The 15,618-nt window shown below is 40.7% G+C and overlaps 1 protein-coding gene across 1 annotated transcript; it reads right to left on the bottom strand.

The window, feature by feature from the left end:
- Positions 1-717: 717 nt before the first annotated feature.
- Positions 718-5,182, bottom strand: LOC148340199 (keratin, type II cytoskeletal 8-like). Its single transcript, XM_088290530.1, has 9 exons — positions 4,612-5,182; positions 3,468-3,676; positions 3,324-3,384; positions 3,126-3,221; positions 2,819-2,983; positions 2,321-2,446; positions 2,009-2,229; positions 1,861-1,913; positions 718-1,557 (listed from the first exon to the last, which is right to left on the bottom strand). Exons 1-9 carry the CDS (start codon positions 5,092-5,094, stop codon positions 1,349-1,351), a joined length of 1,623 nt encoding a protein of 540 aa, XP_088146656.1. The 5' UTR covers positions 5,095-5,182; the 3' UTR covers positions 718-1,348.
- Positions 5,183-15,618: the final 10,436 nt, after the last annotated feature.

The following is a 15,618-nucleotide window of genomic DNA, read 5'->3' as shown; positions in this document are numbered from 1 at the left end:
TTTCACTATGCAAACTATTAATCTGTGAATACGAGTGTATTCGTGTGCATGTTTGTTTATGTTCATTGTGAATAATTTTGCTTTCCCGGTACCTTTTCAGACTGACTTGACGAGCCAATGAGGGGCAAGAAAGAGTTATTGAACACGAATATGCCACTTACATTTTACTCATCATTCAGCAGTCTATCAATAAAAGTTCCCCCGGTGCTGAAGAATGGCCCACGGGACGGGGGAGCCATTCACCACCACAACCGGCAGTCGCAGGACGAGCAAACATTAAGCCCAAGTACCCGTTCCAACGTGCCTAATGTTCATTGGGAGGTGTGCGCAAGGCTCGCTATCAGCAGCTCCTGTCCGGACTATATCCTTGATTCATTGCATTCAACACAAGTCATCAGTAAAATAAGTACAGGAAATTTGCAATAGTTGTATTGTGCAATATGGTTTCATGAAGTTATGTAAGGCACAGCAATATATAGTGTACCTTTAAAGAATTCAAATTCAATTTTCAAATATATATATATATATATATATATATATATATATATATATATATATAAATTAGGTAGATCACTTGGACTTTATTTTATAAGTAGCTCGCATGCTGTTATGAAGTAATGAATTTTTTGCGATTCTCTGCTTTCTATTTGAAAATACTACAATTACAGTAGTACATGAAAATCCGGATCCTTGATCACACACAAGAAACATTGTGAATTAGGTTAACTCAGCTTTATTCCAGGCTTAGTGGAGAATAACTTGGTGGTCCCAGTCAGACTCTTAATTTTATCATTCAGAGTCAAGCGGAAGTCATCCAAAATGTGTTTGCTAGCTTTCTCTCTCTCAAACAGATGGATGCCAGAAATTGTTTCAAAGTGATGTATGGTGTGTGGCTGCTTCACGCACACTAAGAGATGTAAGACTGCAGAAAAGAGGACCATTTAACAGATTTCTTTTTTGGAAATTAGAGACACCAGGACCTCCTCCTGTGCCTAACATGTTAGCGTGCACTGATTAGTTGCATTGCAGGGATTCTCTGTCATGCAACAAGTTTGTGCTTGTCTACAGGACAGCATGTCTAGCAACGAAATGACAGCCACGACCACAAGAAAGGACTGACTATACTATGTATGCTCTGCTTTCTGTTGGTGCTTTGATAAGCTCTGCCTCTGCTTGGATTTTGATGGAACCTCTGACTCTCTGAGTGTGTGTGCTGCTCAAACCAAAGAAGTATCGAAGTAAAGAGAACAATAAATGCGTTGATATGTGGAAGCTAAGGATGGTTTTTTTCCGAGTAGTGGCCTGATAACGGACAGAAAGAGTAGAAATGGTTTCAGGAGGACTGCTATCAACGGCGAGAGCTGAGGCTGACTCTTGATGTCATCATGCTGCTGCTGCTGCCGCCGCCGCCGCCGCTGCTCATGCGGCTCATACTGCCGTAGCCTCCACTCATACCCATGCCTCCGCCTAGGCCTCCGCCGAGGCCTCCACCCATACCCATGCCCATGCCCATGCCCATGCCCCCACTAATTCCCATTCCGCCTCCTGAAACTGCACCTGTAAATGGCAACGGGTCAAATGAGACAGAAACAATGTAGGTGTGGCATGACACACGAGGAAAACGACATCATTCGTTCGTTTTAAATTCCAACTTGTCTTCCCACATTGCGTTATAAATCACAAAAGAAAGAATTTGTGTGGAAATAAAACAAATATCCTAATACTTTTTGATTTAACAATCAAAACTCTGTATCAAATACAATACAATATTAAAAACAATTACGACCAGCATGTTCACTGTTATTCATAAGAGCTGAAATTCTGGCTTCAGCGTGATTCTCGAGAATAAATAATACTTACTAGCGCCGCCGCTGGTTGACTGTATGTGGATGGTTGCATCTGAATTGCACAGCCTGTAAAAAAGTTCAAGAATGAACTCTGGTGCTGAACATCAATAACGGATTATATGACATGCATTTTAAGAGGGACAAGCTTCCAATCCAAGTACCTTTGCTCCTCGCCTTCCAGCAGTTTCTTGTAGGTGGCGATCTCAATATCAAGAGTCAGTTTGAGATTCAAGAGTTCCTGGTACTCGCGGATCTGGCGGGCCATGTCCTGCTTGGCTCTTTGTAGGGCATCCTCCAAATCCTTGATTCGGAGCCTAGCATCCTTTACAGCGAGCTCACCGCGCTCCTCGGCCTCAGCGATTTGAGTCTCAAGGTTGACACGCTGCAAATGGAAAGTTGGCAACCATGTGTTTGAAGAAGGTTTGAAAACATACTAAATAAATCCCGAAGTAAACTTAAATTGAATGATATACCTGCCCCTTGACTGCATCGATCTCATTCTGGAGGCGACTAATCGCACGGTTGAGGTCTGCGATCTCGGTCTTGGTGGTGCGAATGTCATCGCCATACTGGCCAGCAGATGCTTCCATGTCCTTGTACTGGAAGGACAAGAGTGGAAAATCCCACAGCCATTGACATGTTGTTTTTGGACAGAGGTTTATTAGCACTTTTCATAATCAGACAGGTGTGGCGTGGACTGAAAGGAAGTTAACCAATTGGTATAATGTTGGTTAATGTCTTTAGTGCCACACACAGGACTGTGGCGGAACATATCAACCAAAACTTTAAATTTACGGTTAGGTTGGGCAATGTGTGAACTGAACATGTTTGCATATGGTATCTACTCTTCCAATTCCAAGCAACGTTTTAGTCTGTATGTAGAACATCCGTCTACCAAGAGGGAGGAGTTTCTCATTGTTATTGCTTGGCCTTGGCAGAGGTCTGCATTTGAGATTGCGTTCACCACATACCTTCTGCTGATACCACTCCTCTGTGCTACTACGGCTTTGGGTGGCGATGTCCTCATATTGCGCCCTCACATCTGCTATGATTGCGTCCATGTCCAGATTGCGGCTGTTGTCCATCTCCACGATAACTGAAGTGTCCTTGATCTGGCTCTGGAGTTCACGCAGCTCCTGATACACACAAATATATTTGATATTAATTAAGTCAAAGGTTAAACCAGGAGAGAATATCTCCCTGTTGTCATACAACATGGAGATTAGTTCATTTTTGCTGGACTCGTGAAGACAAATGAAGGGAGTTTGTTTTACGTACTGCGTCATAGACAGCTCTGAGGAAGTTTATCTCATCCTGAAGGGCGTCAACATTGGCCTCAAGAACAAGCTTATTCATGTAAGCACCATCAACATCCTGCAGGGAGAAGAAGTGATGATTGTGACAAAGACATGCTTAATTTAAAAGATTTTAACATCTACGTTTGAATTTTCAGATTTATTTTGTGGATTCATCCACCTTCTTAAGGAGAACAAATTCATTTTCTACTGCAGCACGCTTGTTGATTTCATCCTCGTATCTGAAACAGAAGACGCATGGACACTGCATTTAATAATAGCTGTGGCGATCAAATCACGTTAAGACATGAAAAATGAGACACACTTGTTCTTGAAGTCCTCCACCAGTCCCTGCATGTTCTTCAGCTCTGCCTCCAACTTAATCTTCTCGTTGCCAAGACCATCCAGCTGTCTGCGCAGGTTGTTGATGTAGGCCTCGAACATGGCGTCGATATTGGAGCGAGTAGTGGTCTGCTCTTGCAGAAGAGTCCATTTGGTCTCCAGCATTTTGTTCTGCTGCTCCAGGAAGCGCACCTAAAAGGATTTTCAAGTCTACTCTTAGTAGGGTAGGGGATGGCATTTCTTTATGGCATGCAAATATTTTTCCACAGATAGTTCCTTGTCTGGTGTCTGTGGTGACTCCTTGCAGTTTCCCTCACCACATCCACTCCAAATACGGCCTTTTATGAAATTATGTGATCATTGCTGGAATGAAATAAACTGCCCAGAAGAAGTTGAAGACCATCCCTCCATTTTGCCTTCTGCACTTCATTTATCCCCTCCCCCCAAGACAGTTTGTATTTCTGTTTTTTGGGCCGGAGGGAGTGAACTTATCAAGCACTCAACCTTGAAAATTCTGGAAAAATTTCAAGCAATGTTGTAGTGACTGACCGATTACCTCTGACTAACGATCAGGTATTTTCTGCCATTTTCTCTAAACCAGCTGGATTAGGCCCCAGCCACAGATAACCCTGAAATATTACTGTAGCCCAGGGTGCTTTATTATTTACATTATGCGAATTGAACAAGTTAAACGCATATTGCCTCGAACATTCACTTTCACATGAATTCTAGTAGTAATAGATCAGGTGTGCTGCTTCACTCTTAGGGCCTTCAGTCCAATCACAGATAACCTGATCTCCCTTGAGTTCAGAAGCATCAGACACTTGATATGACCACTATCGTGTTTCTGCCTCTCACTGTTGAGACGGAGGGCAGAGAGCCATCTCTGGTCATAAATACATTCAATGGGAAGTGGCTGTCATTGTAACATCTACATGGAGGAAAGCAGTTTGGAATTAGGGCTACGTAGTAATTAATATTTTTAGACTTCAAACGTACTATATGCAGTATCCACATTCTGGTCATCATTTGGAAAGGCGGCACTTCATAGGAACACGCTCAAACACACCAATGCTCAGTTATGGGGTTGTCTCCAAATGAAAGTCAAACATCAAAGGGCCACATACCTTCTCAATGAAGTTGGCAAAGCGGTTGTTCAGACCCTTGATCTGGTCTTTCTCTTGTGTACGGACCACCTGGATGGTAGGATCAATCTTAATGTCCATCGGGGTCAGCAGGCTCTGGTTGACTTGGACGTTTGTAATAGGTGGCACGAACATACCTCCACCACCACCAATACCAACACCGTAACCGAAACCAGACCCAAGGCCGACTCCACCACCGATTCCATATCCTGAACTACCAGCACCAAAGGCAAAACCTGAACCTCCACCGCCACCACCGCCACGCATGCTTGACCTCAGAATAGTGGAACTTGTTGACATTGGAACTGACCTATAACTAACCGCAGATTTTGAGGTGAATCCACCTTTGGCACCACCACCGAGACCACCACCATACATGCCAAAGTCGCCTCCAAAGCTGCTACCGCCTCCACTACCCCCGTAGCTGGTCCTCACAGTTTTAGAGCTACGCATGGACATGGTCATTTTGAAGAAAAGGAGTCACAGAGAAAAGGGAGAGCAGAGAGAGAGAGGTTTGGCAGAGGAGAGGAATCCACTAAGAGGTGAGTCAAGTCCCTCTAAGTATCTGCTCTCTGTCCCTGATGGGTTTTTATTGGCCTCTGACAGTGAAGGAGGTACCGACTGAGCTCCACCTTCCCTGCACCTCCCAAGCGTGCTCCAATCACATGGAACGTGGTGGGTGCACCTGCCGGAAGGAGGGCTTCCGTGGAATTATTTGGTGTGTCAAACCAGCAATTGTGCCACCCTTGTAAAACAAGCCTATCTTGCCACAACTAGCAGGAAGCAGAACCTGCAAGTGAAGAGTACATTTCAAAAAATCATGCAATTTTTTTCCAAAATCTTTGCTGAATTTTAGCTCATCACATCAGATGTTGCCACAGCAAGTTCCTTGCATGATTTACTTGGCACGTTCATTATTGTTTAGACTTCCGACCAGCGATTGCTAGGTAGTTGGGCACTGGCTGAGAGTTAAACCCATATGTGCAAAAGGCAGCAACATTTACCACTACACTCCCAAAGCAAATATCTCATTTTCAAAAAAAGAATACATTAAAATATCATGCAAGGGCTCCAGCAGCCTCTATATAGTACAACTTAGATTAGAATATTATGAAAACCTTTTCATTTGCAGCAATTTAGGATATCCCCCCCAACCCCCTCAGTAATTTGTGATTCCACCAATATCAGAATCAGAATCAGAAATCCCTTTATTGTCATTGTACTCAAGTGTGCAACGAGATTAGAGAATATGAGACCCCCCCCCCACCACCACACACACACACACACACAAAACTCATTTTAATCACACACCTTGTTAATAATACATTCAGGCTTGCAACTCATTTATTAACAGATCCTGGAGACCCTTGACTATGACTCCCATGTTCATTTAGATGTACTTTATTTTTTAGTAGTCAATGGATATGTACAGCGTGCAATTAGACACATAAAAAAACAACACATTGTCAGCATACAACATTCCCTGCGACCTTGAATGGATGAGTGGTATAGAAAAAGTTTGGATGGATGGGTAGATTGAGGGATAATTTAATATCTAGGACTCTATGTTTGTATATGAAGGAAAATCTACTTCACTCTTGTGTTGCACACACCACGGAATTGGATCACACACATGCACGCAAGCAAGGAGAGATGAAAAGGGTGTGGAAAGAGAACTGCACAGAATTCCTTTAAGGGCACATCAGTAGTATAGTCAGGAAGCAGACCAGCAGCATCTCTTCAACAACCAGTTACCGCTGTTTTTAAATAAATAAAGCTAAATTGATATACTAGCCTGCCAATTAGTCCACGTTAGCAATACGGCAGATGTAAATCTATAGCAGGTCACCATCAATACGTTTTAGTACTTTGTAAATTATGTAATTTTACGCATGACCTAACATCTGTGGTAAAACGAAGACAAGAGTTCCTGTTCTGTTTCTACTTGTTGAAACTCATCACATGTACTCTGGCTAAGGTGGTGTCTTCATAGGCTCTCATCTGCAAATGAGCCTTCTTAAATTTGCTCGAGGGCAAGTCACACCCCATATTTTTCATAGCTTCTCTTTTTCTATCCAAAATGCTCTCATTGAAGATTATATATTTTTTTTTTACACATTGTACTTTTGTGATTAGAAAGAGTAAGTAACATGTTCATAAGCAGTGGTCACTTGTAACTTTCCTGCTTCCATTGCAATTTTAGCTAAGAATATAAAAAAAAACACAAAAAAAACGTGCATAGCCTAGACCCGTTTGATCCTCGCTGAACTCAGCTCTCATGAAGTATGCTGAGGTCTTACGTATACGATTTGAAGTTGTCCAACAATTTAATTACGTTTTAAATTAGAACAAAGAAGATTTGCTTTTCACCATGAAATGGAAAAAATCAGATGTACAGAATTTACTTTTTGCAAACAGTTCCATAGTCTGTTCCTTTACCATGTCTCACAGCGTTTGGCCAGTTTTTGTCGAGGCTAGAGCTGCAAATCAATTGCCTGCACAGGCATCAATCAAGTTGTCTGAATCTGAACGATTTTGCACTTTAACACTCATCTACAACATGAACTAATTCATTTGTTTCTAAGATGCACAGCTTGGATTGAAGTCATGCTAGCATGGACTACAAGGTTATTGAGCTTTTCCAAAGTTGTCAGTTGCAGGTGCATTTACATAGAAAACCAACACAAAGAATGACAGAGCAGACATGCTCATATTGTTAAATACATTTAAAAAAACATCTATGACGACTATTATGTGTTTTTCTTTTTTAATGGGAAAATGTCAATTGACAAGAATGACTTTTTTTCTTACAATGTGGATTCTTGTATAGCTGCAATGATGTGAGTGACATCTCAAGCCGACTTGTTTGCACATGTAGTGGAATGCTTGCTGCCTAATGTTCTTTGTATGAACTGTCATGTAGACGGGAGTTTACGCTGATAAATTTTGCCAAACCCAAACAACATTTTAATGTGAACTGATTCGTTCATGTATTTGTGTTTTGTCCTCCTTTACTACAAGTTGCATTGACAACTGACGCAATATGGCTATTTGTCATGTACTCAATAAACAAAACAAGAAAACGTGTTGATGATAGTGTCATCCTGGTAGGAGATGCAGTCTGCTTGTGATGACCATGTTGGATGCAGAGCTGTGGTCATTCATAGCATTTGAATATGTGTCTTTTCAATCGAGCGATTCTGACTATAAATGTTCTTTGCTTAAATATACAGACTCGTTATGCTAACAAATATAAATAAAGAAATAAGGAAATCCCAGGCCATTTTTAGGTCTTTTCAATCTGTATGTTGGACTAACCTATACTCATTTTATTTACTAAATAATAATAATTTAGACAAAGTTGGTAAATATTCAGCAATGACATGTTACACATCAATCAGAACCACTTATCTATCCAACTAATAGCGGACGCGTGACTTGAAACAGCAGTTCTCTTATCATCCTAATTAGTATACGATCTTATATTGACTGCAGACAGGCCAGCCTATAATTGGATGGACAAGTCAAGCCAATGGCACAACGATTGTTCATACACGATATAGTACACCAATGAGGACCAACTTCAAAATAAAAGCCAACCAAATAACACATTGTGTTGATGCCTTGTGAGGCTTTTATTTTGAAATCATTGGCGGTATGTTATTACACAGTATTTGGTAAGTTCTGACATCTTGCTTGACTGCAGTTTAGAATGATGTCATATAATAATAATAATAATAAAAAACATTAAAAGAAAAGTAAATCTATTCAAAACAATATAAAAGAAAACAAATAAAGATGACAGTTCACTGTAGACTCTAATTTGGTGCAACCGTAAATAGTTAGGCTCTATGAAAACAGGTGTGGTCATCATGAGAGCCATACTAATTCCCAAAGAAGATTAACCTCTCTTTCACATACATATGAGCCAAATCATCATGCTCAACAAAGACTCTTGGGTGCGTTTGTGGCTCGAGCCCAAAACAGTGATCCATCCGTAAAAGGACTTAGAGTTTGCTAAGTAACATAAACAAGAACATGTCAATGGCAGCCACGCCTTGAATTAGAAAGATCTCACCAGGAGGCTTTACGTGACAAAAACAAGGAACCCTAATCACAGTACAACACTGAGTGCCAGTGCAACAGGAACCGGTTGCAGCCACAGGATGCGAACCACCGGAGCAGGGACTGCTGGCGGCCGCAGGACGTGCATTGCCGTTGCCCGGTGGGATCGACACCAGTGTTGCCACAACGTCCATGTTTACATCAGACTCTGAAGAAGTGTCCATCAATGCGCTCAAGAATTAAATTTTTTGATAAAAATGGTTTGCCTGTGGGCAAAATAGAAGAGTAAAATGTAAATACGTCTGTGGGTCCAATCTTTGGTCGGTTCATTCTGTTATGTTCCTGGGTTTGTATGGACAGTCACGACCGAAATGCAGGGAAGAAACGGGTGCCCACAAATATTTATTCTCATAAGAACAAATTAGAAAGCAAAGGCACACAGAAAAATCAAAGGGAATAAGAAAGTCCAAAACAAACCTGAGATTCAAAATGGCATGGATTCAACATGACGGGGTACATGACAATGGACCAAAAAGAACTGAAAGAAAAACAAAGAAGTAAATACTTGCAAAACTAATAAGACAATGAGGAACACATAAGTACCGTAAACGAGTGGCTGAAGGAGCTGATTAGTTGACACAAAGGACCTGGTTGATGAGAAACCAAAAGCCTAAAGAGCAAGACATCCACGACTAGAAGCCAAAACACAACAAAATTAAATATAATCAAAACAAAAACACAGATCATGACAAAAACACGATAAGGGGATGTCGTTGATATTTGTCAACTGTGGGCATGTGACGCCCTTTGAGACTTTTCTGTGATCAAGGGCTTTATTTTTAAATGGGACTTGACTGCTTCGAACATTTAATTGGAAAAGTTAATTGGAAAAAGGTGCGTGTCATAATTGCGTATAGAAGGAGTGAAAGGTTTTTGGGAGAACTCTTGCCTGGTTCTTTTACCTTTATTGCTTGTTATGCTAATATTAATTACCAGAAGACTGAATATTCTCAGTTGAACTGCATTATGCAAGAAAGACCAAGACATGAACTTCATTTTCATGCCATCGCAAGTCTTTTCTAGCGTGTTTGAGGCAGTGTTGTGCCCATCTGGGCGTTTCGGCCCGTGAATCATTTGTGGACATAAAGTAGTCGGGCACATCGATATTTTCGTTGCACGGTAATGGTCAATTTTTAGACACCCTACGCCTCACTGGGCGTTCCTGCTACGCCACCCAGTGCATCTTGCAATTTGGTGACAAAAAGTACACCAAATTCCAGACTGGCTGAAAGGTTGCCCATTTTGCTGTGCCGTCGTTCTCTCGTGTGGTGTCGCCTCCGTTATGGGCTGTTGTCACTGGTCGAACCTTGCTTCTCCCTTTGAACGTTCAGCACAGCATGGTTGTCTTGTGGGTGGTGAAAAAGAAAAAGTTGGACGCGCTGTTTTGGGTGCTTACGACGCACTTTGCAGTTAGTGTTCTTTTGCTCAAACATCGTCTTTATGGAACTCAAAACATGTGTGATCTATATCTTTGCTGCTGTAACACCTCAAATTTCCCCATTGTGGGACTAATAAAGGACATCTTATCTTATCTTATCTTATTTCCAAACGACAGACGTCGAATTTCTTTTCGGGACAAGCGCAACAGGAACAACTTCAACTAACGTTACTTCGTCTGCAGCCGTGTCAGCCGCTTCAGGATTTGAATCGCCAGCTACGACCGCGTCGTCCATTTTCTTTTTTTGTTCAGCTGGGTGGAGTCACGTGACTACAGCCGCTGTAGCCGTCTTAAAGGGGCATGAACATAGTCGCAGACAAAACACTTATTTAAACACCGAATTTACCGACATGGGCAAAATGATGTCGGTCATTGTATTAAATTTCGGTAACGGTAAATTTTCGGTTTATCGCCCAGCCCTAGGACATATGTCAAGCATAAAGTCCAGTGAGTCATCAAATTAAAAACAAAATGCAATAGTTAATAGCAGTTTACTTGTTTGAATATGAAATACTTTGTCTTTGGATTCAAGAGAATAGAGGTTAAAAAAGATTTGCAAACCATTGCATTCTATATTTATTTACATTTTACACATAGTCCCAATTTCACTAGAATTGGTTTGTAATTGCCAAAAGACAAAGCTAATGCAAATAACATCAGTACTGCAGCTTCCTCTGGAGGCTACAAATGCGCGTCTATTGGCAATGAGAAAGACTTCCTTGACTATCACATCTCAAACATTGCCAACCACACCCTTGACCACAGTCGCCAAGAGCAAAGTGGCAAAACTGAACATGCAGAGCAGAATATGAGCCGAGCTCAATTATTTCTTTGCTCCTTTTATTTCAAGTAAAAAATTAAATATATAAAGATGCTATGGGTGGTGAAAGACATTCAGAATTAATTTTATCACTGTAGGACACCCGGCATTAGTGAAAAAAAAATCTCACTTTGAGTTCACAATACTATAAACTTGAAAGAGTTATTTTTCCAAGGCCCTTGTCAGTCACGGGCCCGTAGAATCAGCATTACTTATGCTCCCCCGACAGCAATCTTTGGTGTCTCTCACAATTTCATGGTTAGTACACTATGCACTACATGAGAATCTTGCAAAATTAACATTCCAAATTTTATGTTTGGCAAACTCCCACTGTCCTTACCCTGCTATGTGGTGCAACAGAATGAATAGGATGTGCCATTTTTTGTTAAATAACTGAGCTGAACATAAAGATTTTTGCCTGTGTGCAATAACACTAAACTGATATATTCCATGCCACGCCTGATATTTTAGTTCGGACCTTGTAGAATAATCTGTATGATATTTGAAAAGTGCTGGAAATACAAAAGTACTATGCAGCCTATGTACGCATTGCAAGCAATCTTGCACAATCGCTAAAAATGAGTAGCAGATAGCACATCACCCCCTTCAGGCAATCTGACAAGTAGGATGTGTCACCCCATAAATCACGCTAACTTTGCGAATTTAAAGGAGAGATGGAGATTATTTATTAAGCTATTGGTTCAGCCGTGCCGTGCCTCTACCTGCTCAGTGCCGCTGCGTGAGACAACTTGCTTCAATCTCAGTTGTTATATAACATTCATTGCAGCTGCAGCCGCCTGCGGCCCGCTTCTTTCCCATCAGTAGAGAGCCACGTCTGCAAAGAGACAAACTACATACTCCTTTCTTTACCTGTGCTTTGTACTGATTAGACTGGGAGGTTTTAACGTGGAATTAGTCACTTGTTATACTTAAAACTTCCAACATTAATGGCAAGTGAGTGCATCCAGTTATTATTTGGCTGGTCTGCGAAGGACAAAGTTTGGCAAAGGCTTCAAACTTCTGCAGCCTCGTTCTGTTACTGCTCATCTGTGAATATTGAACACATTTGAAAAGCCAAAAAGAAGGTTTTGGTTCCCGTCTAAATACAAAAGTTTCCCTTAACATGACGCCTTACATTTAACCTCTACTTATTAATATTTTCGAAGAGTCTTGTATTATTGCTTCACAGTCATCCTAGATTTCCTCAACACTTTAGGTAGGGCTTGGTTTTGGGGGCCACTAATAGGCCAGAACTGTCATTAAAGAATGCAAACCACCTCGAGGTAAAAACCACACCTCCAAGCATAGCAGAATTAACACTCTTATAATCTCTTTCATTCGAATTCTCTTAATCTTACCTCATTTGACATGTTCTTCTCCGTGAACTGTAATTAAAGCTAAAGAAACACTGAGTTTACAAAACAAAGAAAAAATATATAAATTACTCGTAACTCTAGTTGCATGAAGGTTAAAGGGATGAGAAAGATATTATCCACAGTCAACAGCACCTAAGTTTGGATAACGCCTGAGAAATTGAGTTAACCCTAGCATATGTCTTAGTGTACAGAGGCTAAGGTGAAAGATCTCTATGAGGAATCAGAAAGCACCTTAGAGCGATTCATAAAAAATTAAGTACTGACCAGTGAACAAAGTTGTGACAGAAAGGTTGGTGTTTGAATGTATATCTGATTTTGGTGCATGTGAAACAACCACAACCCAAACAGGTGGACTAGCAAGCCCTATGAGCACTGATGCAATTGGACAATAGGTCTGATCACTCCGGGCTCCATTGTATTCCTGGCACTGATTCCAATATTAATATTCACAAAACTAATTGAACCAACTAAATGCATCCATCAAAAGAATGAATTATAGATATTCTGATTCGAAATGTACCCAAAAGTGAATTTGTCCCTGTTTATGAACACTACACCGCTTTTCTCACCACAATTAAACTAAAAGCGGAACTGTGTGACCATAAGTCCAGAGATCACCTCACATTATCCATTGGTACACATCCAGGCACAGGTTTGTAATGCAAAAACTCAGCAAGACAGGTGATGAAAATACTTCAAAATTGACTGTTGTGAATGGTGGTGGGCAAGCAATGTTTGGGTTCTTAAATTAAGAGTAACTGATATTGTGCTTATTCAATTGAATAATAAAAAGTATTTAGATTTCACATCACATGGGAGCTAAAAAATTCCTAGTGAAATTTGTCAACCGTTGTTAAAAATTGGTTTTGTGGTATCTGCTCATATATTTGTAATTTCTACAACAGCCCAAGCTCATGTTGAACAACATTGTGGTGAATATTTGAACTCCGAAATTAGTCTCATCAAATAGCCTCTCTGTAATTCATTGCAATTCTCAAAGGATGCTTGAAGACTTTGAACAATCTTGGAGTCGCTATTGTAGAAAACTCCCCACCGGCTGAATTTGTTGACCCATTTTCATTTTTTTCATAAAAATATATTTTTAAAGTGTAGCTGTTGTAACTATAAATGTGTCTGAGTTCCAGTGAGTGAATGAGAGAACACCGGAAATGCAGTGTGTCCCAATAAAAGGTGTGAATAATAAAAAAAAAAAAAAAGTCCGGACTGAACAAACATCAATCATTGTGAAATGAATTAAAAGTCACTCAGCAGTGTGCATGTAACCCATTTAACAATTTTATTGGAGAGGCAGTGAAAAAAAATGATTTCCACGGGCGTGGTGTTAGGTGTCAAGGATTTGAGGACCCAAATGCACAGAAGCGTAAGCTTCAATATGGAACATTAAAGCAAACAGGGCACTGGAAAAAAACTACAATTCCAAAAGTACTTGACTTATCTATGACACGGCGAGACTGACCGAAGGACGACTAACAGGGACAACTGACATCAACAAAGAACCGAAAGCAAACAGGGAACTAAATACAAACATTAACGAGACAACGAGGAACACCTGGACAAGACACAATGGCTTGGCTGGAGCTGATTGGTTAACACTAGGGAATAGGACAACAAGCACAGGTGGACACAATCAGCTGACAAGCGACACACCAAACACAAGGAAAAACATGAAACCAAATAATGAATCAAAACAACAAACACAGGCCATGACATTTAGGCGTGTTTGAATTTTGTGGACGCTGTTCTGTACCTTGCATTGAAGCCCTGATCATGAAATGTGCTGTATTGACCGTGCCATTGGAAACTTGGAGAAGCCGATGCACAATTGCTGAACCAACCAATGCTACTCTTGCCAGAAAAACACAAATTGGAAGACATGGAGGAAGAAAACAACAATAATGAGAGTTTTGTACGGCTTCCACGATGACTTTTTAAACCGTTCATTGCCATTGACAAGTATACTTGATGCACAACCACTAGTAAAGGACATTAATGCCTCATTTTGAATATAGGAGCAATAGCTACATTTTGTGCACGTTTTCTACTGCCGGTTATAAAAGAACGGAAAGGGCAGTGACAGTGAATGAGCTCAAATATAGTTTAATTTGCTTGCTCCTCATGTGCTCCACTGCTTTCACTGCTCCCACAATAATTTGCCAAAATTTACTCCACTCCAGTAGTCATTCCTGAAGTTAATGCCAATTGAGGGTGCAGGTTCAAGGGGGATAGACCCTTTCTATAAAATATTGCTTGCAGAGAACCACGCACACGTAGGTGGGTGAACCCTTTCTATGACCGTTCGATTCCGGCTCCGACCTTCCTGCATAGAGTTTGCATGTTCTCCCCGTGCCTGCGTGGGTTTTCTCTGGGTCATCAGGTTTCCTCCCACATTCCAAAAACATGCATGGTAGGTTGATTGAACACTCTAAATTGTCCCTTGGTGTGAGTGTGAGATGCTTGTTCGTCTTTGTGTGCCCTGCGATTGACCGTCAACCAGTTCAGGGTGTACCTCGCATACTGCCTGAAGACAGCTAAGATAGACTCCAGCAGCCCTGCAACCCTTCGGAGGATGGCTCTCCAAAGCAATGCATGGGCCAACTCAATGTTTTTCAGATGTAAGTTTTTTATCATGAAACATGGTAAAATGTGTGGATTCGTATATTTGTGTTAGGAAATGAATACCACAACATAAAAACTACGGCAAAGTACGTTTTTTTTTTCATATAAAATGGCACAACACTTCCTTTGCTACATTTTATAGCATTTGAACAGCACTGTCCTGTGTGTTTTTACTTACTGTACAATAGAAGCACTTGTTGATATGATGGATTAAATGCTATTTTATGCCACCGGAGTGGAGACAAATCTTGGCAATGGGGTTAGTGGGTACTTAACACGTATTATGTGAAGTATTTGTTGATATACAGTAAGTCTTACGTATTTTATTTCTTACAGTAGAACTAATGCTTTACTGCGCAAAACAGTGATGCCCATGCCACAAACTTGCCTTTACACATTAGGTCTGATTTTCGTGATATGAAACTATACTCTCATACAGTGCAGTTTTATGAAGAAAGACATAAAAGCAGAGTCTGAACTTATCCTGACAAAAATTGCTGATGCTTCAAGACGCTATGGCTTTCCTTTTTGAAACTAAACTTTTATGTCAGCACTGATTGATGGACTTTTTCATTGCAGTGGAATTCTTTCTT

This window comes from Idiotropiscis lumnitzeri, chromosome 3, assembly GCF_059441095.1.
Source record: "Idiotropiscis lumnitzeri isolate Australia: NSW breed Sydney's pygmy pipehorse chromosome 3, RoL_Ilum_1.0, whole genome shotgun sequence".
In the NCBI taxonomy this organism is placed as follows: domain Eukaryota; kingdom Metazoa; phylum Chordata; class Actinopteri; order Syngnathiformes; family Syngnathidae; genus Idiotropiscis; species Idiotropiscis lumnitzeri.
This window is presented reverse-complemented; position numbering and strand designations above follow the sequence as displayed.